This window comes from Acartia tonsa, chromosome 4 (genome assembly GCF_053477335.1).
Source record: "Acartia tonsa isolate MP-2025a chromosome 4, ASM5347733v1, whole genome shotgun sequence".
Taxonomy (NCBI): Eukaryota; Metazoa; Arthropoda; class Copepoda; order Calanoida; family Acartiidae; genus Acartia; species Acartia tonsa.
Window position 1 is genome coordinate 27,114,667 of NC_137263.1, and position 24,024 is coordinate 27,138,690.

General features: G+C 32.2%; 3 protein-coding genes across 14 annotated transcripts in view; all 3 read left to right on the forward strand.

Annotated features, from left to right (window-relative positions):
• LOC145316631 (uncharacterized) overlaps positions 1–2,744 on the forward strand; it is a 16,885-nt gene extending 14,141 nt beyond the window's left edge. For both annotated transcript variants that reach the window (XM_080157301.1, XM_080157302.1), the window contains 2 exons: positions 1,462–1,680; positions 1,880–2,744. In XM_080157301.1, the coding sequence (XP_080013427.1) occupies positions 1,462–1,680; positions 1,880–2,702 (1,042 nt within the window). In that variant the 3' untranslated portion in view covers positions 2,703–2,744. The remainder of the gene's footprint in view (positions 1–1,461; positions 1,681–1,879) is intronic.
• mEFG1 (mitochondrial translation elongation factor G 1) lies at positions 2,671–9,374 on the forward strand. 11 transcript variants are annotated; one of them, XM_080157290.1, is made up of 10 exons: positions 2,671–2,811; positions 3,090–3,263; positions 3,841–3,996; positions 4,201–4,301; positions 5,217–5,576; positions 5,844–6,891; positions 7,421–7,646; positions 7,964–8,323; positions 8,920–9,123; positions 9,292–9,374. In XM_080157290.1, exons 1-8 carry the CDS (start codon positions 2,752–2,754, stop codon positions 8,083–8,085), a joined length of 2,247 nt encoding a protein of 748 aa, XP_080013416.1. In that variant the 5' UTR covers positions 2,671–2,751; the 3' UTR covers positions 8,086–8,323; positions 8,920–9,123; positions 9,292–9,374. The 11 variants fall into 11 exon arrangements, with proteins under 11 accessions (XP_080013416.1, XP_080013418.1, XP_080013420.1 ...); XM_080157292.1 differs by having other exon boundaries at positions 7,964–8,169; positions 9,086–9,133; positions 9,248–9,374; XM_080157294.1 differs by having other exon boundaries at positions 7,964–8,169; positions 9,086–9,123.
• A 2,211-nt stretch (positions 9,375–11,585) lies between these two features.
• LOC145316641 (regulator of G-protein signaling 4-like) lies at positions 11,586–21,458 on the forward strand. The gene is made up of 3 exons (XM_080157314.1): positions 11,586–11,894; positions 18,211–18,302; positions 21,146–21,458. The coding sequence occupies exons 1-3, from the start codon at positions 11,601–11,603 to the stop codon at positions 21,231–21,233; spliced, it is 474 nt and encodes a 157-aa protein (XP_080013440.1). The 5' UTR covers positions 11,586–11,600; the 3' UTR covers positions 21,234–21,458.
• The last annotated feature ends 2,566 nt before the right edge of the window (positions 21,459–24,024 follow it).

Genomic DNA, 24,024 nt, shown 5'->3' on the forward strand with positions numbered 1-24,024 from the left:
ACTAGGATCTAATAACATTTTAAAGCAAATTTTACCTAAAAAACGTAAAAAAATATGAAGTAAGGGGGTGGGGGGTTTAATGCAACCATCTCGTAATCAATGATTAAATGGCACTTAGCATTCGAATTTTGATCAGAAATTTTGCATGAATAATCCTTGGTAAGTCTATTTTCCCTAAATCGAACAAAAAGTTGGAAAAGTAATGGCTAACGGCTGGCAGCTCAAATGTTTTGCCATTTTTCGGCTATCTTAAGAGCAAATTAGTCACAAAACCTATCTCCACATAATACTTTTTGTCGCTCAAAAACCTTATCAAACGGTTCTAGCCGGTTGCTGTAGGTACTAGAAATTTTAAAAATGGTTATTGCTATCATTTAACATGAATTAAACCAAAATATGTTTTAAAAAGTTGATTCCTACGTAATTAATGATGAATTTGCTTCAAAATAGGCAAAAAACGGCTAAACGGCTGAGCCGCCAGCCGTTACTTTTTCCAACTTTTTGTTCGATTTAGGGAAAATAGACCTACCAAGGATTACTCATGAAAAATTTCAGATCGAAATTCGAATTCTAAGTGCTATTTAATCATTGATTACGAGATGGTTGCATTAAACCACCCCCCCCCCCCCCCCCCCTTTATAAAAATGATGCTCTACATATTGTTTAAATGTTTATGAAATTACTTTCTCTCAAAACTTAATTTCAGAAAACGCTTTGCTACTAAATTGATGATATATAAATTGTGTAAATTACATAATCATAATTGATTTTTAAACTAAAACATAACAATTTATGAAAGGAAATAGTTACAGTGGCGTGCAGAGGGTTTTATTAAGGGGGTGTAAAAAGGGGAATACCTTAATAATTTCTGGGAGGGGGGGGGGGATGTGTTGACAGCTTAGGAATAGAGGAGGAGGTTCCATGTTTTGAAGCTTTTAACCTTCCCTCCCCCTTAATAGAATATTTTGTGCACCATTGCTAATAAGGGATTATAATTGATCGAAATGCCAGTTGTTTTCATTATCTATCTTGTTTATTGTGAAATCTTGCTTACCTTTTACCTACAACAACATAAACATTAATATTTCATCAATATATCAAATGTATTTGACTCCTAAATGAAAAAACCCAATAAAACCCGAATAAAACCCAGGGTTTTAAGGGTTTTTACGGGTTGGGTTGGGCTTTTTAAAAAAACCCTGGGTTTTTCCCCACCCTGATTGATTATGTATTACTTTATTAATAAATTTGATGTTTATATAACAATATATATTCGTAGGTCTTTTGTAGAGTAGGTCTTGTGTAGAGATAGGTATTTTGTAGAGTAGGTCTTATGTAGGGGTAGGTCTTTTGTAGAGTAGACCTTTTGTAGGGGTAGGTCTTTTGTAGCAAGGCCCTTTATAGACATACTCACCTACCATTGAAAAGTTGTGTATATGAAATGTTGAATTTCATATTTAGGTTACTTCAGCTATTTCAAACAATTTTGGTCACCATGAAGGTCAAAAATAATTTCATCGAGAAGCTCTTAGCAAGTTTAACCGAGGAAGATCTAAATAGTTGGAGAATCAAGGATTTGGAGCAACTCACATTCTGTCTATTATTTCACAATGTTAACGAGTCTTCTGTCTTTGAAAGAATTCAGAATGCTGTCAATCGCTGCAAATGGACTAATTCACAGTAAGAAATAAGGAATTATGAAAACTTATATTAATATAATTTTCTAATTTTATAAGATTTGTCAAGGTTACTCTATAACTTAGGTCTGTCTATATCACTTTCGAATTACGTAGATTAAATAACACCCATCATTCTTGTCCAATGTTTATTAATAAATAAAATTTTCAAAATAAAGTATTAACTATTTTGTATTTGTTAGGTCTGGAAAATGTTTTGTTTTCACCGTTTCTCATCTCACAGCTGCCAATTCTTTTGATGTGAACAATATTGAAACCATTCTGAAAGAAGTAAACAAAAGTGATTTCTCCGATTTGAAGACGGATAAAGGTCTCGCCAAAGCTATTGAATTTCTCTTCCATTTAAATATTCCGCTGTACAGCAATGCTCATCTACAGAGGAATGTTGAAAACTATTTAATCAGAAATAGAGCAATTTCAGTGAATACCTTATTTCATGCATTGAACTTGGATTTTTTATGCTATATAAATAATATACCTTTGAAGACAACATTGGAAAGTAGTATACGTTTGAAACTTGTGAGATATTTCCAAGATAGATTTCGCCGCACAGCAGAGCTAAAATATCCTGTTTCATACCATGCTACTCATGCTGGCGACTGGAAAAACAAAAACCCTACAATGTCGTTTCACCAAAGCCTATTACATCGTATACATGAAGATATAGAAACTAGGCTGGACAAACTTGGAGTACATATTGACTTTGCCCTGCCTATATCTACATCTCAACAAGTAATTATAAAGAAGCATAATGTGCACGATAAAGGAAAAAAATCTGATGGCTCGTGGAAATCTTTGATTGACACTAAAAATTACAAGTTAGTTTTGCTTGTGCCAAAAAAAACAGAAATTAATATTGATGACGGAAAATTGCTTGGACGAATATGCGTAGAAGCAAAAATTCTAGAAAAGTTGAATATACCCCATGCTGTGATTAATTGGAAGACATATGAGAATGCTGTTAGATATAACAAACAAATTTCGTATCTTAAAAGCTTTCTCTGATTTTTTCAATGTTGATTATATATGAATTTATAAAATTTCAGAGTGAAGAATGTCGTGCCTATTGTTGCAGCGTAGTCACCTGTGCTCCAGGTTACCTAAATTGCACCAGGTAAAGAGTGGGAGGGAGGCACATTTTTCATCAACTTGGTTAAACTAACACATGTAGTAATGACATAAAGAAATGTGATACTATGACAAGAAAAAGAAGCTATCATTTGGCACATAGTTGTGATATTTTATTTAGATCAGATAAAAATAAACTAGTGGGTAAAACCCAGCGATAAATATTTTTTATTGAAAAAAAAACTTAGATTAGGTGTCAGATTAACCAAGAATATTTTTTATTTTGTTTATTTTCTTTATCCCTAACGCGGTATTTTTTATTAGGTTCCCTCCTTGTTAGGACTTGTACATGACAAGCATGTACGCTATGCGAGTGGTGGACCCGGAGATGTTAGTAAAATGCGTAATATTGGTATCTCCGCTCATATTGATTCTGGTAAAACCACACTAACAGAGAGGATATTGTATTATACTGGAAGAATTGACGCAATTCATGAGGTAATTATATTTAATTTTAATTACAAAAGTATCGAGAGTTTATTTAAAAACAAATGAATATTGCATTTATTGCCGAATTGTAAATTTCCCCCTTCTTATTTAAAAAAGTATATTTGAGAAATGAAGAATCCTTTCACATGGCTTAAGTGAATATTTTCTTGATAAATTGCTTCAATGTACATAAATTTTCTTTAAAAATGCCTCATATTATTGTATTCATTGTATATTTATTATCATAAATAAAAAATACAAAACCAGGGGTGTATATTCTGCACAAGATTCATTTTTTCTCCGGCTGCAAATTTTTTTATTTTTTTTCCCTTTCTAGTTTTTTTTCAGAAAGGAAGGGGAAAAATGGAAAAATATTTTCAGGACTCTTTATTTTATTTATATGTATGATCCCCCTCCCACATATTCTTTTAGTTTTTTTTCACCAAGGAGGGGAGAAAAATGGAAAAAAAGATATTTTCAGTTCTCTTAATATTTACCTACATTTTTTCCCCAACCACATAATTTTAATCCCCCCTCTTTAGCAGGGTCAAATTTGCAGAATGTACAGCCCTATACTTAACTTAAGGTGAAAGGAAAGGACGGAGTTGGAGCAACTATGGACAGTATGGAACTAGAGAAACAAAGAGGGATTACTATCCAATCAGCTGCTACATATACCATCTGGGGGGATCATAATATTAATATTATCGACACACCAGGGCACGTAGACTTCACAATCGAGGTAATTTAATTTTTAACTATTTGTACCTAAGCAATTTATTTTTCTTTGCGATAAAAGTTAATTCTATCTGAAAGAAAGAAAAACATTCAATCTATTTGGATGTAGATAAATCTAAAAATTAAATCTGGTCCTTCTTTATAGATATTTAATTTCATTATTTCCATTCTTATATATAACAGTTTGCACAATTATTTTATAACATAGGTTGAACGTGCACTTCGTGTGTTGGATGGAGCTGTTCTTGTTCTGTGTGCTGTCGGCGGAGTTCAGTCACAAACAATGACTGTAGATAGACAAATGAAAAGGTGAAGATAGTTTTCCTTATATTACTCCAAATTGGATTTGTGTCTAAGCATCTGATTATCTAAGTACACACTCTTTTAATATTTTAGTTTTTTACAAGAGCGTGTTACGTTTATATAAGGGGGGGGGGGGGGGTTTAATGCAACCATCTCGTAATCAATGTATAAATGGCACTTAGAATTCGAATTTTTATCTGAAATTTTGAATGAGTAATCCTTGGTAGGTCTATTTTCCCTAAATCGAACAAAAAGTTGAAAAAGTAACGGCTAACGGCTCAGCCGTTTTTTGGCTATTTTTAGGGCAAATCTGTCATAAATTACGTAGGAATCAACTTTTTGAATCATATTTTTGCTTTAAATCATGTGAAATAATACAAAAAAAACATTTATTAGATTTCTAGTACCAGCAACTACCGGCTAGAACCGTTTGAAAACGTTTTGGAGTGGAAAAGAACATTATGTGGAGAGAGGTTTCGTGATGGATTTCCCTTGAAAATACCCAAAAAATGGCTACACGGCTGAGCCGCAAGCCGTTAGCCGCTACTTTTCCAACTTTTTGTTCGATTTAGGGAAAATAGACCTACCAAGGATTATTCATGCAAAATTTCAGATCAAAATTCGAATTCTAAGTGCCATTTATACATTGATTACAAGATGGTTGCATTAAACCCCCACCCCCCTTAATTGACAAAAACTTGGTATATTTAATGATAAATGGCTTGACTTTAATGCTAGGAGGTGATGAAAATCACTTTCTATCGCTCATTCATGATTCATAGTCTTTCATTAGTCATCTTTAGCTGCTGAACCTAAAAATTTATTGCCATTAATTAAACATAAATTTCAAGAAATGTAGGATTACTGCAAAGCTACAAAATATTTTAGTAGATTATTCTTTATTCGTGTTTATATTTTAAGGTACAACGTGCCCCGAATTGCTTTTATAAACAAACTAGATAGAAAGGGTTCGGATCCAAAACGAGTTCTCCATCAACTTAGAACAAAATTGAAGCAAAATGCTGCCTTTATTCAGCTGCCCATAGGATTAGAGGCCAACTGCAAGGGGTTGGTCGATGTTGTCAATGAGCGAGCAATTTATTTTGAAGGTGATTTTGGCACAAAAATAGTTTATGATGAAATTCCCAAAGATATGAGAGCTGAGTCTGAGGATACAAGAGCTGAGTTGGTTGAACATCTTGCTAACGGTGATGATATTCTTGGTGAGTTGTTTCTTGAAGAAAAGACTCCAACAACTGCGGATATTCACGCGGCAATCAGGTATTTCTTAGATATTTATTGTAAAAGTTAGTAGCTTTATCAAACTAACATCTTTGTTCTGATAAAATGTATATTTCTTATGGACGCTTTGTATTTGAAAGATAAAACAATAATTATAGTTAGATCATAGTTTTAAAAAAAACATTAGGTACCTACTTAAAACAATAACAGAAAATGGTGGGATGGCAAGGCCTTTATATATATTTTATTAAAATATCACGGTCTTAAATTTATATTGCGATTTAATTTTGATGTTTGTGTATTCAGGCGTGCAACTATTGCACAGACCTTTACTCCAGTAATGATGGGAACTGCACTGAAAAATAAAGGAGTCCAACCTCTGCTAGATGCTGTTATAAGTTATCTTCCAAACCCCACAGAAGTTGACAACTTTGCACTTCAAGAAACCCTAAGCGGCGAGCAATCTCGAGTTCTAATGAATCCTGAGCGCTCTGCTAACTTTCCCTTTGTTGCTCTTGCATTTAAACTTGAGCAGGGTAAGTTTGGTCAGCTCACATATCTTAGGGTTTACCAGGGATCCGTTAAGAAAGGTGACACTGTGTGGAATACAAGAATTGGTAAAAAGACTCGCCTTTCTCGTCTAGTTCAGATGCATTCAAATAAAATGGAGGATGTTGATGAAGTGTTTGCTGGCGACATATGTGCAGTTTTTGGTGTAGATTGTGCCTCTGGTGACAGCTTTGTTTTGGACAGGGATTTAAAGCTAAGCATGGAATCAATTTATGTTCCAGATCCTGTTATTTCTATGTCTATAAAGCCAGCCGATAAGAAAAGTGAAAATAATTTTGGAAAAGCAGTTGCAAGATTTACCAAAGAGGATCCTACTTACAAAGTTTGGTTTGACAATGAAAATAAAGAAACTATTGCGTCGGGCATGGGTGAGCTTCATCTCGAGATTTATGCGCAGAGGATGGAAAGAGAATATAATGTCAAAGTTGAGATGGGAAAACCAAGAGTTGCATTTAAGGAGACTTTGCTTGAACCTATCAATTTTGATTATTGGCATCGAAAACAATCCGGAGGACGCGGTGAATATGCCAGAGTTATTGGGTTGATGGAACCTCTACCAGCTACTGAAAATACCAGCATCGACTTTAGGGATGAGACTACAGGAACAAATGTACCTAAGAATTTTATACCTGGAGTAAAGAAAGGTTTTGTTGACAGCTGCGAGAAGGGTGGCTATGCAGGACAGAAAGTTACTGGTGTTAGGATGAGGTTAAAGGATGGAGCACATCATATTGTTGATTCATCAGAATGGGCCTTTTATCAGGCGGCTCAGTTTGCTTTCCAGGTATTTAGTTAAAAAATCTATCTTTATATTAAGGTTGAAATTTTGCGTTTGCTGTACAACATTGCTGTGTCTAAAATAACATCTGTAAAACATAAATTAATACGATAAATGCATGAACACCGAAATAAATCTAAAAATACTGTTAAGTGTTGTCCCCCAAAATCACGTAACATTTTTAAATGTTTTCTTAAGTTATTTTAGTTGTATTTTTTTTCACAAACTATTCATGCTAAATAGGGGAGACATTCTCACCTTTTTTAAATTTCAAAGTAATTCATGTAGTTGAGGGGAATATATTATGCCATTTAGTGGGGAAAAAAACTAATTATAAAAATATGAATATTTCCATTATTATGCCCGGTAATTTCAAAATTAATTGCATTAGGGCCTCATAGTGCTCACAGAAAAAGTCTTGATTAGTAGAATCAGAAAACAGAGACTGTTTTAAAATTACTAAGAATTGATCGAAAACATTTTCTTTCATGACAACTTATTAAAAAATTTGCTTTATTGTTTATTTCTTTGTAAGGACTGTGCTGAAGATGGTAAATGGACAATTTTGGAACCAATTATGAATGTTGAAATCAATATTCCAGCAGAATTCTCCTCTTTTGTTTTTGGTATGCTTACCAAAAGATCTGGAATAGTAACTGGGCAGGATGGCAGGGATGATTGGTTCACTGTCGAGGCTGAGGTTCCTCTTAACAATATGTTTGGTTTCTCTCCAGAGCTCAGAGGACTTACACAGGGAAAAGGTATCTACCTAATATATAATTTTAATTTACTATTAAAATATAACGTTGGACCCAAAAAACTTTTTTTGTTTATCTTCTATTTTGAATTGACTGACCCTAATTGTTGAAGATCTTTGCTTTCAAAAAGTTAAAGTAAATATTTTGAGGGATGTTTCTAAGAGCGATTTATCTGGGTAGGTTAATATTCCCTACCCTTAAACAGAGTACACCCTTCCTAGGATATCAAAGAAGTTGCACTTTACTGAAGGGAAACAAGACAGATCTTATGGTATAGACATCTCTTAAAGATAATAAGTGATTTTACGTTTAATTTTAAGGTGAATATACGATGGAATATGCCAGATACTCTCCTGCCAGCCAAGAAACACAGACAGCAATCCTCAAGGCTTTTAGAGAAAAAGACGATGATAAATCAAGTAAAGGAAAAAAGAAAAACTAAAATGTGAGCTCAGTTTCCATAAAATTGTATCCTACTTCAAATAGTTTACTTGTATAATAACTTGAATAGTGGTACTTTTTGTTGGTATTCGGTGTTTTTTTTATTCCTATAGGATACATAATTACCCCATAAAAATAAAATGTTTTTGTGTATACTATTTTACAAAGGCAGCGCATCCCAATTTTTATTAATTGCTGCCATCACCTTTTTTTGATCAAAAGCTATGTTGAGTAAAATTGTATGATTCTCTTGCCTTTTTAATTAAAGGGGGGGGGGGGGGTTAATGCAACCATCTCGTAATCAGTGAGCAAATGGCACTTACAATTCGAATTTAGATCTGAAATTTTTCATGAGTAATCCTTGGTAGGTCTATTTTCCCTAAATCGAACAAAAAGTTGAAAAAGTAACGACTAACGGCTCAGCCGTTTAGCCGTTTTTTGGCTATTTTTAGTGCAAATCTGCCATAAATTATGTAGGAATCATCTTTTTGAAACATATTTTTGCTTTAAATCATGTGAAATGATACAAAAAAATTGTTTTAGATTTCTAGTACCAGCAACTAGCGGCTAGAACCGTTTGAAAACGTTTCGGAGCAGCATAGAGTATTATGTGGAAATAGGTTTCGTGATGATTTCCCTTGAAAATAGTTTTAAAATGGCTAAACTGCTGAGCCGCCAGCGGTTAGCCGTTACTTTTCCAACTTTTTGTTCAATTTAGGGAAAATAGACCTACCAAGGATTCATGCAAAATTCCAGATCAAAATTCGAATTCTAAGTGCCGTTTGCTCACTGATTACGAGATGGTTGCATTAAACCTCCCCCCCCCCCTTTTTAGGCTCTATTGTTAATATTTATAAAAATATACTTGCGGGTGTAAATTGGCCTAAGGGGGATTTTAGCCATTTGTAAAAGGAACAAACAAAAGTTAACACGAAGTTCTTAATATTTTGACAGTTGTTTTGCTTGTAAATGTTAAAATTAAGAAGAAAAACTATTTCTAGCATTGCTTAGACACTGATAACCCATACTGAAAAATCATGTATAGCATCGTATTACAGACGATTTTCCATGCACATAAAAAAAAATTACACCAGTTTTCAGCCCCTCAGGACTAACAAAACTGGAATCTTATAATTTTTTTTTATTTTAATATTCACGGAAAGCTGTCTATAATGCGATGCGCTTAATAACTATTACCTTGTTGTAGTAATTAGTAATTTCATATTTTTATATACATTCTGAAAACAAACCTTTCTTTGTAAATGCCAATTAATAAATTTTTTTGTTAACTTTGTCCTTTCTGTTTATTTGGTAAAGATTTTGATATTCTACGTATCCATTTTTTCATTAAATATATTTCAATCTAGTCACAGACAGGTCAAATAAAAATCTAATAGTTTATTAGGTTACTTGATTCAGTGGCTCTACATACATTAATGAAAACTATATTCATCTATGTACGATTAAGAAGTACGATGTAAATGTGGTTCATTCTTAATCCCTCCTGTGGAGAAACAACTTGTCATACACGTAGATAATGATTCTGCTAATTTTTCCCCATCCCACAAGTGATATACAAAATTTATCGTCCACTGACTTATCTTTTAAGTCCTCCCTGCAAATAAGATTACGGGTAGATTAGTTTCTCATATTAATATTTAGGTCATGTATTAGCTTTCAAGATCTATACAATAATCAACTTCCTTTTTCTCATAATTGTATTTTTGACGATAAAAATACGAAAATTTTGTTCCAATACTAATAAAATATTAATTTTATTCTAGAAATATTTTCATTTCTTTATGATTTCAATTATACTTTTTTTCTTTGAAATAAAAGGGAGAGGGGGCTAAAATTGGTGATTCGTGACACGACATACCAGCAATTCTATTTTGGCCGCTACAACCTTAGTTTTAGAGATAATTGGGCAAAATCTTTTTGGTTGTGTCGATAATTATACCAAGTTTTGGTATCTTTAAAAAAAACGGCGACGGGACCGCCGTTCACTGATATTTTTCACCGCCGCGAAAAACAAATTTTTATTGTTTTTTTCCCGCGGAATTATGCAATTTTACCCCCCTCCCCCCTACTTATTTATCTTTTGAAATTTTAGTTTTTAACTTAAATTAATTTCAACATGCACAATACTCATCTCCCTGAATTACTTAGTTCTTTTTAGCTGAATTCAATATGCATATTAAAATTGCCCGCTGTGGCCAAAACTTTTAGCATAAAAGAGGTTGTATGAAGTTTAAGGGGAAGGTGTTAAACACACACTCCTCTCCTTCCCTTTCCCCTGTATCCACCCCTCAGCCATGGAAAGAATCCTTTCAAATGTCTTTCCTATCGACCAGTGATACCTAAGTATTGTTAAAGTAAGATTGATAAGTATACTATGTTACAATGATTAGAAAATAACTTATTTGTGAACGAGATTATGAACCATGGTTTGAAAATGATTATTTTTCTATATGTTTTTATTGATTAAACGAACTTGTGATATTAATAAGGCTTAATTTGTTTTACTAATAGCATGGTTAATATACCAATGTGAAATATCAAGCATGTTCTTTTGAAAAAACAATTCTTCCACAAAGAACAAGAACCTCGTTTGTGATGTGATGATATGTTGTATAGTGCTCATTCTACCTCCATTAGCTGTGAAGGAAATCAGATATTTATAACAAATTTTTAAAAATAAAATATAAGGGTAGTCCTCTGAAAATGTTTGATAATCAAGAGGGGGGAAAGTTTGATACATTTGCATAAACAGTGTGTATGGGCTTTATCTTTGGACCGAGAGGATTTGTTACTAGGGATAAAATCATTCTTTGTAAGATTTTGTGGATAAGCCTCCAGGCTCAAGAGCTGCAGGCCTCCAGGTTTAGGGGCTGCGGTCCCCCAGGTGTTCTCTGGACAGGCAAAAATTGACCTCTAAATCTTTTTTAAAAATTTTATTTTTTCCTGTCCAGAGACCACCTGGAGGCCTGTAAAATCCAAAAAATCTTAAAACTTGGGAAAATTTTTCATATAAGAATAATTTTATCCCTATTAACCTATCCTCTCAGTCCATTGATAAAGCCTATACACACTGTTTACACAAATGTGTCATAACTCCCCCCCCCCCTCTTTATTTTGTTTATTTAGCTAAACTGAACAGAAACCCAATATGATTACACAAAAAATGCTTGATATCACTGCTGGAAGGTGTTGTTCTCTTTCTTGCATAGTCCCCTTTGGACATAAATAGGAAGATAATGCTGTTTTAAAAAGAGATGTAGATGGATATCTTTTCAGATGAATAAGGTGCCCACTGCCAAGTCTTTACTTATAATTAAAAATTACATATAGGTGGAATCTTTTTCTTTAGTTTTGCAGTAACCAATATTATGCTTTCCTTTAAAGTACAACATATAAAAAATTTCTATACATTTTGTCTTATTTGCATTTTATTTATATTTAAATTAAAAGCCTGTTTTAACTTAATAATATCTGACCGGTTCAGGGCCAAGCGAAATGCTGAGGTGTTGCCTCACCAGCAATGAATCAAACTTGTTACCCAGCTCTGTGGAGGCCAGGTCTTGGGATTCTTCTCTGGACAAACTTCTGCAGTCATCCTATGGTACAGCACTCTTCAGAGCTTTTCTACAGAAAGAGTACGCAGAGGAAAATCTTGACTTTGTACTCAGGGTTGAGAGATATAGAGAGTCTATGCCTAAGAAAAGGGAGAGAGAAGCCTGGAAAATCTACAGAACCTATATTATTATTGGGGCCCCACACGAGCTCAATCTGGATATACTTTCTCGGAAGGTGATATTTTAAAGCTTATACAGGATATACATATCCTCTACTACCATGATGAATTAATAATCTGTCGAATCAATTTGATAAATCCAGGGACAAGGGACAGGGATTCCAACAAACAACTCAAAGTGGAAAATTAATCACACACAGTGCCTTCATAGGTGCTTTGACTTTAGTGTCAGAACCTAAATTGGGACATAGTGCATTTCATTACCCTAGGTTAGGTAACTTCATTTCACTTTTCAATAAAATCTAAAATGCAGCGGTTTTTCAGAAAATAAGATTTAAAATTTTCAAGTTCAATTTTCACCCACTAGGAGTTACCGCATGATCATGACAAGAAAAGCAAAGATTATTTATTTAAAATTTTGAACAACTTTGCTTTTATAAAGTTAGTCATAAACCTCTCTATATATGATTTATTTAAGGCTGAATTTTCGTGACCTTAGCAAAGCAATTGATAAAAATTGCCATTAATTAACTCACTTCAGGAGTGGTTTTATGAAGAACTTTATAAAAGCAAAGTTGTTCAAAATTTTAAATAAATAATCTTTGCTTTTCTTGTCATGATTATGCGGTAACTCCTAGTGGTTGAAAATTGAACTTGAAATTTTTAAATTTAATTTTCTCAAAACCGCTGCATTTTAGATTTTATTGAAAAGTGAAATGAAGTTACCTAACCTAGGGTAATGAAATGCACTATGTCCCAATTTAGGTTCTGACACTAAAGTCAAAGCACCTTCGAAGGCACTGTGCACAACCTACCTCATTCTTTTATAACCCCCCCCCCCCCCCCTCCGTTAATAATTTTCCCTTTGGTTACAGCACAAAACATTTTTTATCCAAAGGGAACTATGCACGAAGGAGAGCATTTTTTTGGTGAATGTAAATAAACCCCGAACAAACATATTAGGTATGCAAATCTGAATTTTCAAAATAGCAGCTTTATTATTCATTTAGGATGATTTTACAATAAATATGAAATGTAGATGCCTTTTTTGGTTACAAAATTCCAATGTTATTTTTTAATTAATCAGCACCAATATAGCACAAGATCTCAAAAACAGCATTTGGGGGAAATACTGGTGAACAAACATATTATGCAAATCCAAAACAAAGCAAAAAAAAAGCTTTTTTGGCATTTTTCTCCTCTTTTAAAGATTGATTATGATAAAATAATATTTTTTAAAGGGATTTATGCATTGATTATTACTAAATATAGTATAAGGTAGAAATTAATGATTTTTCTAAATAAGAAATGTTTGAAAAAAATAAATTCGATCCCTATCACTTTAGAGGACAGCTGCTGACCCCCAGTCTTATGGATGAACCTAAATACATGTTAAAGATAAAATTTACCCTGAAAAGTATACAAAAATGTTTTTTGATGTGTTAAAAAAAAACATTTTAAAATCTTGATTTTGATGATGATGACCTTTCAGATGCTCCTGTTGGTGGTGATGGTGAGCCAAATGTTATCTAAATACATGACCATTACAACAACTTGTCTATTAACCTATGTACCATTTTTTGTAGTCATAGCAGCCTCCAATGGAGCCTTCCAACAAGAAATATAACCATCTTCTAAAAACTACAGTATTCACCTTATGAATTGAAGTAAATAAAATTGCAATTCTTTTCTTTTTTAATAAGGCTGGGCTGGAGGATGCTATAACTACAAAAATTGGATCATAGTTTAATATACAAGTTGTCGTCTTGGACATGCACTTGGATAACATTTGGCTCACCATCACCACCAATAGGGGCATCTTAAAGGTCATCATCCTCAAAATCAAGATTTTAAAATAGATTTTTTCAACACATCCAAAAACATTTTCGTATAATTTTTAGGGTAATTTTTATCTTTAACATGTATTTAGGTTCATCCATAAGACTGGGGGTCAGCAGCTGTCCTCTGAAGTGATAGGGATAGAATTTATTTTTTTCAAACATTTCTTATTTAGAAAAATCATTAATTTCTACCTTATACTATATTTCATAATAAGGGGGGGGGGAAGTTCTGACACATTTGCGTAAACGGTGAGTATAAGCTTTATCTTTGGACTGAGAGGATAGGTTATTAGGGATAAAATCATTCTTATATGATGAATTTCCCCCAGATTTAAGATTTTTTGGATAGGCCTCCAGGTTCTGGAGCTCCAGGCCTCCAGGTGGTCTCTGTACAGGTAAAAATGAAAAAAAAAAAAAAAAAATTTTAAGTTAAAAATCAACTTATAAAACAAAATATGCATATTTTTTCTTCAAATATGTGAATAATATTAAAAAAGATGCATATTTTGTTTTATAAGTTGACCTGTAACTTTAAGAAAAAAAATTTTATTTTTCATTTTTACCTGTACAGAGAACACCTGGAGGCCTGGAGCTCCGGAACCTGGAGGCCTATCCAAAAAATCTTAAATCTGGGGGAAATTCATCATATAAGAATGATTTTATCCCTAATAACCTATCCTCTCAGTCCAAAGATAAAGCCTATACTCACCGTTTACGCAAATGTGTCAGAACTCCCCCCCCCCCTTAATGCATAAATCCCTTAAAAATTATTATTTTATCATAATCAATCTTTAAAAGAAGAGAAAAGTGCCAAAAAAGCTTTTTTTTTGCATTGTTTTGGATTTGCATAATCTGTTTGTTCACCAGTATTTCCCCCAAATGGTGTTTTTGAGATCTTGTGCTTTATTGGTGCTGATTAATTAAAAAATAACAGTGGAATTTTGTAACCAAAAAAGGCATCTACATTTCATATTTATTGTAAAATCATCCTAAATGAATAATAAAGCTACTATTTTGAAAATTCAGATTTGCATAATATGTTTGTTCAGGGTTTATTCTAGGTTTATGCTTAATATAGTTATATCGACTAAAAAGATTAAGTTTCACCATGGTTTTCTATGAAAAAAAAATTGTAAATTAAAAGCATTTTTTGTTGAGTTTAAACTGCTGTTTCAAAAGTTTTTACTCAAAAGCATAGGTATTATTTCAATAAAAAATGAATTTTTAAAAAAAGGGGTGGTAACTTGTAATATTTAAACAGCTTAACTTTTACAATTTACAGCATTTGATGATGTTATTTTATTTTATTTTTTGAACTCAGCAAAACAATTGATGATATTGCGCCAAAATATGCTTAGGTAACATTTTAAAGTTTTTTTTATGTAAAACCATGGTGAAACTTAATTCTTTAAATCAATATTACTTTTTTAACATAAACCTAGTACCTATTAGGAATGGTAACTCGTCAAATTTTTGCACCGGATCGGAATCTTACAAGAATCCGTTTAAAAAATGGCGGATTCCGGATTCTAGTAATATTTTTATTAAAAAATTAGGCTACATATGTCCTAAAAAAATAATGTTCTTGGTGGTCTCTACAATTCACTTCTGATAATTGAACCAGATTTTAAAAGATATATACTTAATTATAATTATAATATTATAATGATGATAATCTTTGCCTTTAAAAAGGGGGAGTTAAAAGAAAAAACTCAAGACGCTAATTTTAGCCTACCAATTAAGAATCCAAATTCACTATTAAAAAATGGATTCCGGATTCGGATTCCAAAATCGGCCAAAAATTGGGCGGATTCCAGGTTCGGATTCGGATTGCCAACCCTACCTAGTATATTCACTAAAGAAAGTACTCAGAGCTGGATCTTTAAATCTTTTATAGGTGCGCTGAACCGGGGCGATTCATTTCAGCGCACCATCAGATTATAAATACCAATCTTTAAATCGAAATGACATGGGCGATTTAGCGCGGTCAGTTGCGCGGTACCGGCGCGCCAATGGTACTCAACTAGTGGCATTGCCGCGCCAAATCGGAGAATCATATTTAATAAATAAATATTTTTTAAAAATTAGTTTAATATTTTATTGCAAAACTATCGTGAAAACATTTTTAGAGTTATTTTTTAAGAAAATTATATATTATTTTATATAAAACACCGTACTGACCCGGTTTAAGTCATAAAATTGTACCGCACACGTATGGATATGTTATTGAGTGTCGCCAGCGATCTAGCAACACCGCGCCGAAAATCTTTTTAAAGATCGCAGTGGCTGTGGTGCACCATCAGCGCACCTCCAGTTTACCTCTGAATCGCCCCGATTCAGCGCACCATCAAAACGATTTAAAGATCCAGCTCAGATTCACTGCTGGAAGGTGCTTAAAATCACTTGCTCTCGTTCGTGCATAGTCCCCTTTTCAGCAACTTCTAAGGACATTAATTTGTCGAATCACGGCTTTGGATAAATATAACAAACCCCCATATCCAATTTTTGCATTATTTTAATATGTCCGAAAAGTTTTTAATATCAAAAACCTCATCAAGATAATTTAAGCTAAATTATGTATTTTAGTCAAGTCGTCAATTCTGTTTCTTCAATTTTATTAAGACCGAAAAATGGCCATAACACGCAAAGATGCAATGTAAATTAAATATAAAAAAATAATATAACTATATATTAAGCATGGTATAATAGGTATATTACATGCTTTATTAAATACATTTTTAATTTAACGGGTATATTAATCAGTTATACACATTAATTTCATAATAAGACCATAAGGATTAGTTGCCAAAAAGGTGTCACCTGAGGTATGTTTGAGAAAAGGTTAGATTTTGTCAAGAGTAAATGGGCCTGGCCTAGGAAATATTTGCAAGCAATAGCAGAGATAAAGGGAAAGCCTATATAGTGTTGAAATTGTTTTACAATTTTTATCAGTTTCAAAAATTGATATTTCAAAATGAGAAAGGTTGAGGAAAATGACAGATTTAAAGCTTACCAAATAGGGTTTTAATTTGCATGATCTGAAACCTTTAGAGTGAGAATTCTGAGGAATCTTATGTTTTATAAAACTCGTTTTTTCTATAGTTTGCTACCATTTAGAGACAAATAATAATAATTTTTTATGGCTTCGAAAAGGGCACTTTAAGCACTTTGTATGTATTAAAATTTGATTTTTATTGGATTTAAACATACTAGTCCACCAAAAACCTCTTCAAATACAATCCTTTATTTTAAATGCACTTCTTTATACATTTTTAGTAGTACTTCTAATACCTATCCTTTTTTAATTCTAACTAATTGTATATCAATATAATTATCATAAAAGTAGGAAGAATATATCTGAGTCTTAAATATTAGTTAATAAAGAAGCCCTATACTAGTGCCACCAACATAATCTTGCAGGATCCACTAAATATGCTAATTTATGCTTACAGTATAGGCTTTCATAAAGTGGGAACAAATCAAAATAGTACAAATAGATGCTTATGCTTAATTACGTATTCCCTTTTCTACTAGGTTATAATATGGTTTTGGAAGACAATTTAAAGTTTTGTTAATGTTCTAATAAGTTATCCAAAAAATAGTATTCAAATCCATCTCAATTGTAATTGTCCAAATGTTAACAAGAACGATCACACCCTAAAGAAAATCAAACAAATGTTGTGAACCGCATATGTTTTGCTAGTTAATGGGTTAAACTATATTTATATGGCATATATTTGAAAAAATTTCAATTTTCTATCACGTAGTTTAGAAAATATCAAGACTTGAAAATCGTCTTTTCGTGATATATGCCATTTAAAAAGATGATTTTCAAGTCTTGATATTTAAATTTAAAAAACTACCTACGTGGTAGAAAATTGAAATTCTTTCAAATATATGCCATATAAATGTAGTTTAACCAATTAACCAGGAAAAAATATGCGGTTTACTAAATTAAGTTCAAATGCCATTCGTGAAACTACCCCTTTAAGAAAATAAGATAATTCGTGTTTTTATTGGTGGGGGGATAATGTGCTACGGTTGGGTAAAACAGAAAAAAAATGTATCCGCTCGGGGAAACTTCTAGAGAAAGGGCACAACATGCTTTAATGGAAATACAATAGGTATTGTATTATAATAGAATACGTGGATATTGTTACAATGGATTTTTTCTCTCATCAATTTAGGTTGCTAATGTAGTCCACAGAATTGGTCAATACGTTCCTTCAAGGATAGGGAAGGGGATTGGGTAAAATCATAAGTAGGTGGGAGAATTGTGGGAATTGTTATATTAGCCAGCTGGGAGAAACATTTTATTAGGGTTTTGAGAGAATCTCTCACAACATCTACGTATTCTATATACACTGAAAATACAACCCCCCCCCCCCTTTCAATAGCTGAAAACTTCCCTGAAAATTGTAAAACGAATGGTCAAGTCGTTTAAGAGATCTTAGCGGACATGCTTGCATACATAAAGACAAATATACACCCTGTTACTTTAGTAAATTATATAGTATGATTATTTATTTAGGTAACCGAGCTTGCCATGATAACTCCCCATGTTTCTACATTTGATACAGCACAGAGAAGAATTGTTAATCTATTACAAAATGATGCTTACAGGTTAACTAAATTCACATTTACTTAATGATGTAATTTTCCATCCTAGTTAAAGGTTTGGGGGGGGGGGGGGGGAGGGGGAGTTTGTTTCGTCTAATGTCATGACCTGCCAGCATTTTTATATTGAGTGCTACTCCCATTGTTTTGGAGATAATCCCCCATAATTATGTGTTATGTTTTTTAGGACTATTTCGATAAAAAGTCCTCTAGTGTTCGGATCTTCCACCAATTCAGATTTTTTTTCAATGCTCTCGTTTATATTTGCTTTGCCAGTCTTACACCTAAGAGCTTAGCTTCTTATGGATCTTTATCTTCCTTGTAACTCATGAACAATAACTGTTATATCGCATAAACAATGCAATTCGAGAAACAGGTACTAAGATTCACAAAAAGACATAAATATCTCAATAAATCTTATTTTTCACCGGTAAAATATTACCATGATCACCATAAAGCAATGACTAAATTTTTGTCTGACCTTATACCAACTTGGCAAATATTTATAAATATGTAAAAGAATTGTTAACTGGTAATATGTCAGATGATATAAAAAGGCAAACATAACAGAAATTACCCTTAGGTACAATTCTTTAGATTCCTAGTCACGTCAAACTGCCTCTTTTATGATGCGATAGATTGACATGATAAAAAATTGTCAAATGCCTTTTAATAGTTTAAATATACAGGGTGAGTCAGAAAAAACTGAGTTTTCCGATTTTCTGATACAACCAGTAGGAATATGGAAAAAACAAGGGGGGGGGGGGGAAGTTTTGACACATTTGCGTAAACAGTGAGTATAGGCTTTATCTTTGGACTGAGAGGATAGGTTATTAGGGATAAAATCATTCTTATATGATGAATTTCCCCCAGATTTAAGATTTTTTGGATAGGCGTCCGGGTTCTGGAGCTCCAGGCCTCCAGGTCCTCTCTGTACAGGTAAAAATTTTAAAAATATTTTTTTTTCAAGAGTTAGAAGTCAACTTATGAAACAAAATATGCATTTTTTTCTTTAAATATGTGAATAACATTAAAAAATATGCATATAGGCTTTATCTTTGGACTGAGAGGATAGGTTATTAGGGATAAAATCATTCTTATATGATGAATTTCCCCCAGATTTAAGATTTTTTGGATAGGCGTCCGGGTTCTGGAGCTTCAGGCCTCCAGGTCCTCTCTGTACAGGTAAAAATTTAAAAAATATTTTTTTTTCAAGAGTTAGAAGTCAACTTATGAAACAAAATATGCATTTTTTTCTTTAAATATGTGAATAACATTAAAAAATATGCATATTTTGTTTCATAGGTTGACTTCTAACTCTTAAAAAAAAAAATTTATTTTTTATTTTTACCTGTACAGAGAGGACCTGGAGGCCTGGAGCTCCGGAACCTGGAGGCCTATCCAAAAAATCTTAAATCTGGGGGAAATTCATCATATAAGAATGATTTTATCCCTAATAACCTATCCTCTCAGTCCAAAAATAAAGCCTATACTCACTGTTTACGCAAATGTGTCAAAACTTTCCCCCCCCCCCCCCTTATAGGTTCTTGTTCTCTATAAAAATATACATTAAACTTAGAAAAGGTGTTTTTGAATATCTCTGAAAACAACGGCGCTTTTTAGAGCATAAAGATTTCAAAAAGTTTGTGTGATGACTTTTTCGGCCATTATTTTGTACTTTTTAGGTAGATTTATGAACAATAAAAAATGTCTACCATTCTAAAAAGATAAACTAACAGATTTTTTGATTGTTAAAATTTGTTTTGTTGTAATCTATTGTTAAGATTTAATGCTCAATGACCGGAAAACCAGCTCATGACTGGAAATATTTCATCTTGTTACCTAAATTCCTACCCCCTCCCCCTGAATTTCCTCTATATTTGGTGCAAGACTGGATTTAATCTCCAAAATCTCCGCTCCTTTTTAACAAATTATACTTGTGTGTTATAATCCATCATAATAACTTCATTTAAATAGGGTAGGGTTTCTAAAAAGCATTTTTATTTTAAAAATTCAAACCTTGATAACTTTTTTATCTTAAGAGATTTTTTTGTCAAATAAAAAGGTTTTTTTTCTTTTTACTATAAGCTACGTTATTATAGAAGATTCTTTTAAACCACATGCATCACAATCAAGAAATATGAAAAAATGACAAATTGCAGTATTCTAAAAATGCTTTTGTGAGGAACCAAAAAGCATTTCACCTTTAAAACTCATTAAAGTACTTTTTTTAGACCTTTTTTTAAATAAATATTGAAATTTTAAGATTTTTTTTTATACAAAATAGATGAGTTATTTTAATTTTTCTTGATCAACATTTTTCACACAAGGCATTTTTTGACACCATACACCTATCATAGAGGCCGCATTTTTAGAGATAATCAAAAACACCTTTTACAAGTTTGATGTGCTTTTGTACAGAGAACAAGGATATATAATTATTTTTCTCGTATTCATTCGAATCCGGTGGATAGGAACCGGTTCTCATCCATACGAAAAAACTATGTCTAGCATCGTATTTTATCCAGCTTTCTACGAATATAGAAATGTACAATTATAAGATTAAAACCAGTTTTTTTAGCCGGCGCCTTCGGCACCTCGGGGCTAAAAAACCAGTTTTAATCTCATAATTGTACTTTCTATATCCGCGGAAAGCCGTTTATAATACGATGCGAGAAATAACTATTACTGTATTCTTTCTGGTTGTTTCTGAAAATCGAAAAACTCAGTTTTTTTCTGACTCACCCTGTATATATTTAAACAAAAATCTTAATTGCAATGCATGTCACACATATACGTATAGATAGGACAATTCTAGTATTCCTAAAATAACGATCAGATATTTTTAGGAGATTTTTGAAATGGAGTGTTTATCAACGATTAGCCTATCCAGAGCTTTACAGTGCCAATGAGCGGGATCCAGAAGATGAAGTTTAAGTTTTCAAACAAACTTTTAAAATTCATCTCTTGACATGAACTATGTAGATTGTAGAACAAATAGAGTTGAAGATGCTGAGACAAATCACACATAGATATTAACAGAGCTTCAAACATTTGCCTCGGCTAAAGGTGAAAAATGTTCGACTTGAAAAAATAAAATTGATAGTTACTTAATAACAAGTTTAACTCCTAGATTTCTCCAAAAAATAACATATAAAACTGGAAAAAATTTAATATAAAATAAAGGAACAAAATACAGTGTGATTTTTATAAGAACTTTTTTGATAGCAATTTTGCCCCACTTATAGTTAGGGAATTTAATGATTAATGGCTTATTTTCTTCGTTTTTTAAGACAATTACTAGAACAACAACAAAACTTAGGTGTCAACATATAAAAATGGTTTAAGCGCATTTTTCTTATGTTCAAATCTTCTACGTTTTGCAAGACTGGCTGCAAAACGCTTCAAAGTTGAGATATAGAGCTAAACATTGATACAGATACATCATGTGGATAAAAATACCTTTGGGAGTGGTTTTGGACGTTCAGATAATGCCATCAAACTTTAAAACGTTCTAGTACATGTCCCCAATAATTAATTCTTAGCTCTACATCTCAACTTTGAAGCGTTTTGCAGCTAGCCAGTCTCGCAAAACGCAGAAGATTTGAGCATAAGAAAACTGTGCTAAAACCATTTTTGGATGTTTACACATAAGTTTTGAATTTTAGATTTTATTGTACTTTTTAAATAAAAACGATTTTTTTTTTGTTAAGTTTGTTTGTATAAGTTTAAATTTGACCTTTTTCCATATAATACCATTTGTATTAATAGACTTAATATTTTGAACTAGATTCTAAGCCTAATATGATTATGCTCAAGCCAGGTATAAACATTAACCATGTAACACAAAATAGATATCCTTTTCTCGTATTCATTCGTAACCGGTGTATTAGAACCGGTTCTCATCCATACGAAAAAACTGTCTAGCATCGTATTATATCCAGTTTTCTACGAATATAGAAATGTACAATCATAAGAATAAAACCAGTTTTTTAGCCCGTGCCTTCGGCATCTCGGGGTTAAAAAAACTGGTTTTAATCTTTTAATTGTACATTCTATATCCGCGGAAAGCTGTTTATAATACGATGCGAGAAATAACTATTCTTTAGTTTTAATAGTAATTAAACTTGCTCTTGACTACTATACATTTATTGGCTTACATTAAACTTCACCCACACGGGATTCCATCCACCTTTATTGGCCTGTTAATAGGAAATGGGTAGATTAATTTGAGTTAATAATGTTTTTTTTGATTAAAGTTAGACAGCATTTAGGACTATATGTTAGGCCACCCGCATGGTTTAAAAATCTTTGGTGTTAAAATTTTAGGCGGAATCCCGTAACTGTGAAATGTTAATGGAACCACAAATAATACTGCTATTGTGTTGTGTAAAGTACAAGTATTTCAAACCATGAATATTGTTTCTTTTCTTGTTACTAAACTGAGGACTTGTATTATTTCATATTTGTAAATTAATGTAATTTGTTTTTAATAAAATTCACTTAGATAATTTATATTTGATATACTATAATAGTTAATTTTTTAAATATTATTTGCATCGTTTAAGCAGAATTATGTGTATATTTGCTTAATTTAGAGAGTCAATATCTGTTTTTTTTTAAATGAATTGTTTTGGATGTTCTCACCCTTGCGATAAATACAATAAAACAATGAGCTGTTGCTGTTGGCCAATATATAAGAGAAATGAATACCAACTCGATATGAAATATACTAAAAACTCTTTTGTTAAATTTATTTACTATGTATGAAAGTTTATTTATCTTCGAGTAAATAAATGAAATGGTGTGCGGATGTGCCCGTTTAAACTTTAGAAAAATAAAAAAACGGTGAGATATAGCGGATTTTTGCCGCAAAGGCGACACCGTTTCCTCAAAGTTTCCCTATTAAAGCAGCTGTCGTGCCCTAACTGAGGGATATGATTCTTTTCTGAAAGCAACATCCACCTACCCTTATAATTTTTTTTAAATAATACCTTAACGCTTTAAAGAAAAATCCCTTGTATCTTTCTGGTCACTCAAAGTTGACACTTAGTTGCACTACCCCATTTATTTTATCAAGAACAAAAAACGTTGTACTTAAAAAAAAAATAATTGTCGATTACTAGCTCCCACATGGTATGACCCCCAAAGTCTTTTTGCTCGTTGGTTTAAATGTAAGTGCCATTTTATGCTTTGTTCATAAAAGTTTATAAATATTTTAGAAATAACAATTTACATATGTTGTAAATATAAATGATTTTTGTTATTTCATTTTGTTCATATAAATTTTGATAAGGATTCATTGGTGAGGGGAAATTGCCTTCTGTTTTATTATTTTTACATATTATCAACTATACTCAGGCATTTCAACACTTTCATATGGCTTCATTTTTCAATATTTTTATGAAATTGTAAAATTATAGTTTATGTACACAGTTTTTATACAGCTTAGTCACATATGCATTCAGAAAAGGGATGAATATACTTTAATCACATAATTTTATGTATAGTTAGTAATTATTAAGAGGTAATAAACAGGTCACTTGTTTTAGATATGAGACAAATGTTTTAATTCAAAGTTATAGTCTTTTGTCGTAGTATATTTATTATTCAATTTTGAAAGGTTTCAAAATCAGATATGAATTTGATTTTTTTTAAATGTTAAGATTTTCAAAATATGATATCTGTGTTCCCTTTTAAGCTATACGTTTTTGAAAGTTTCATTATA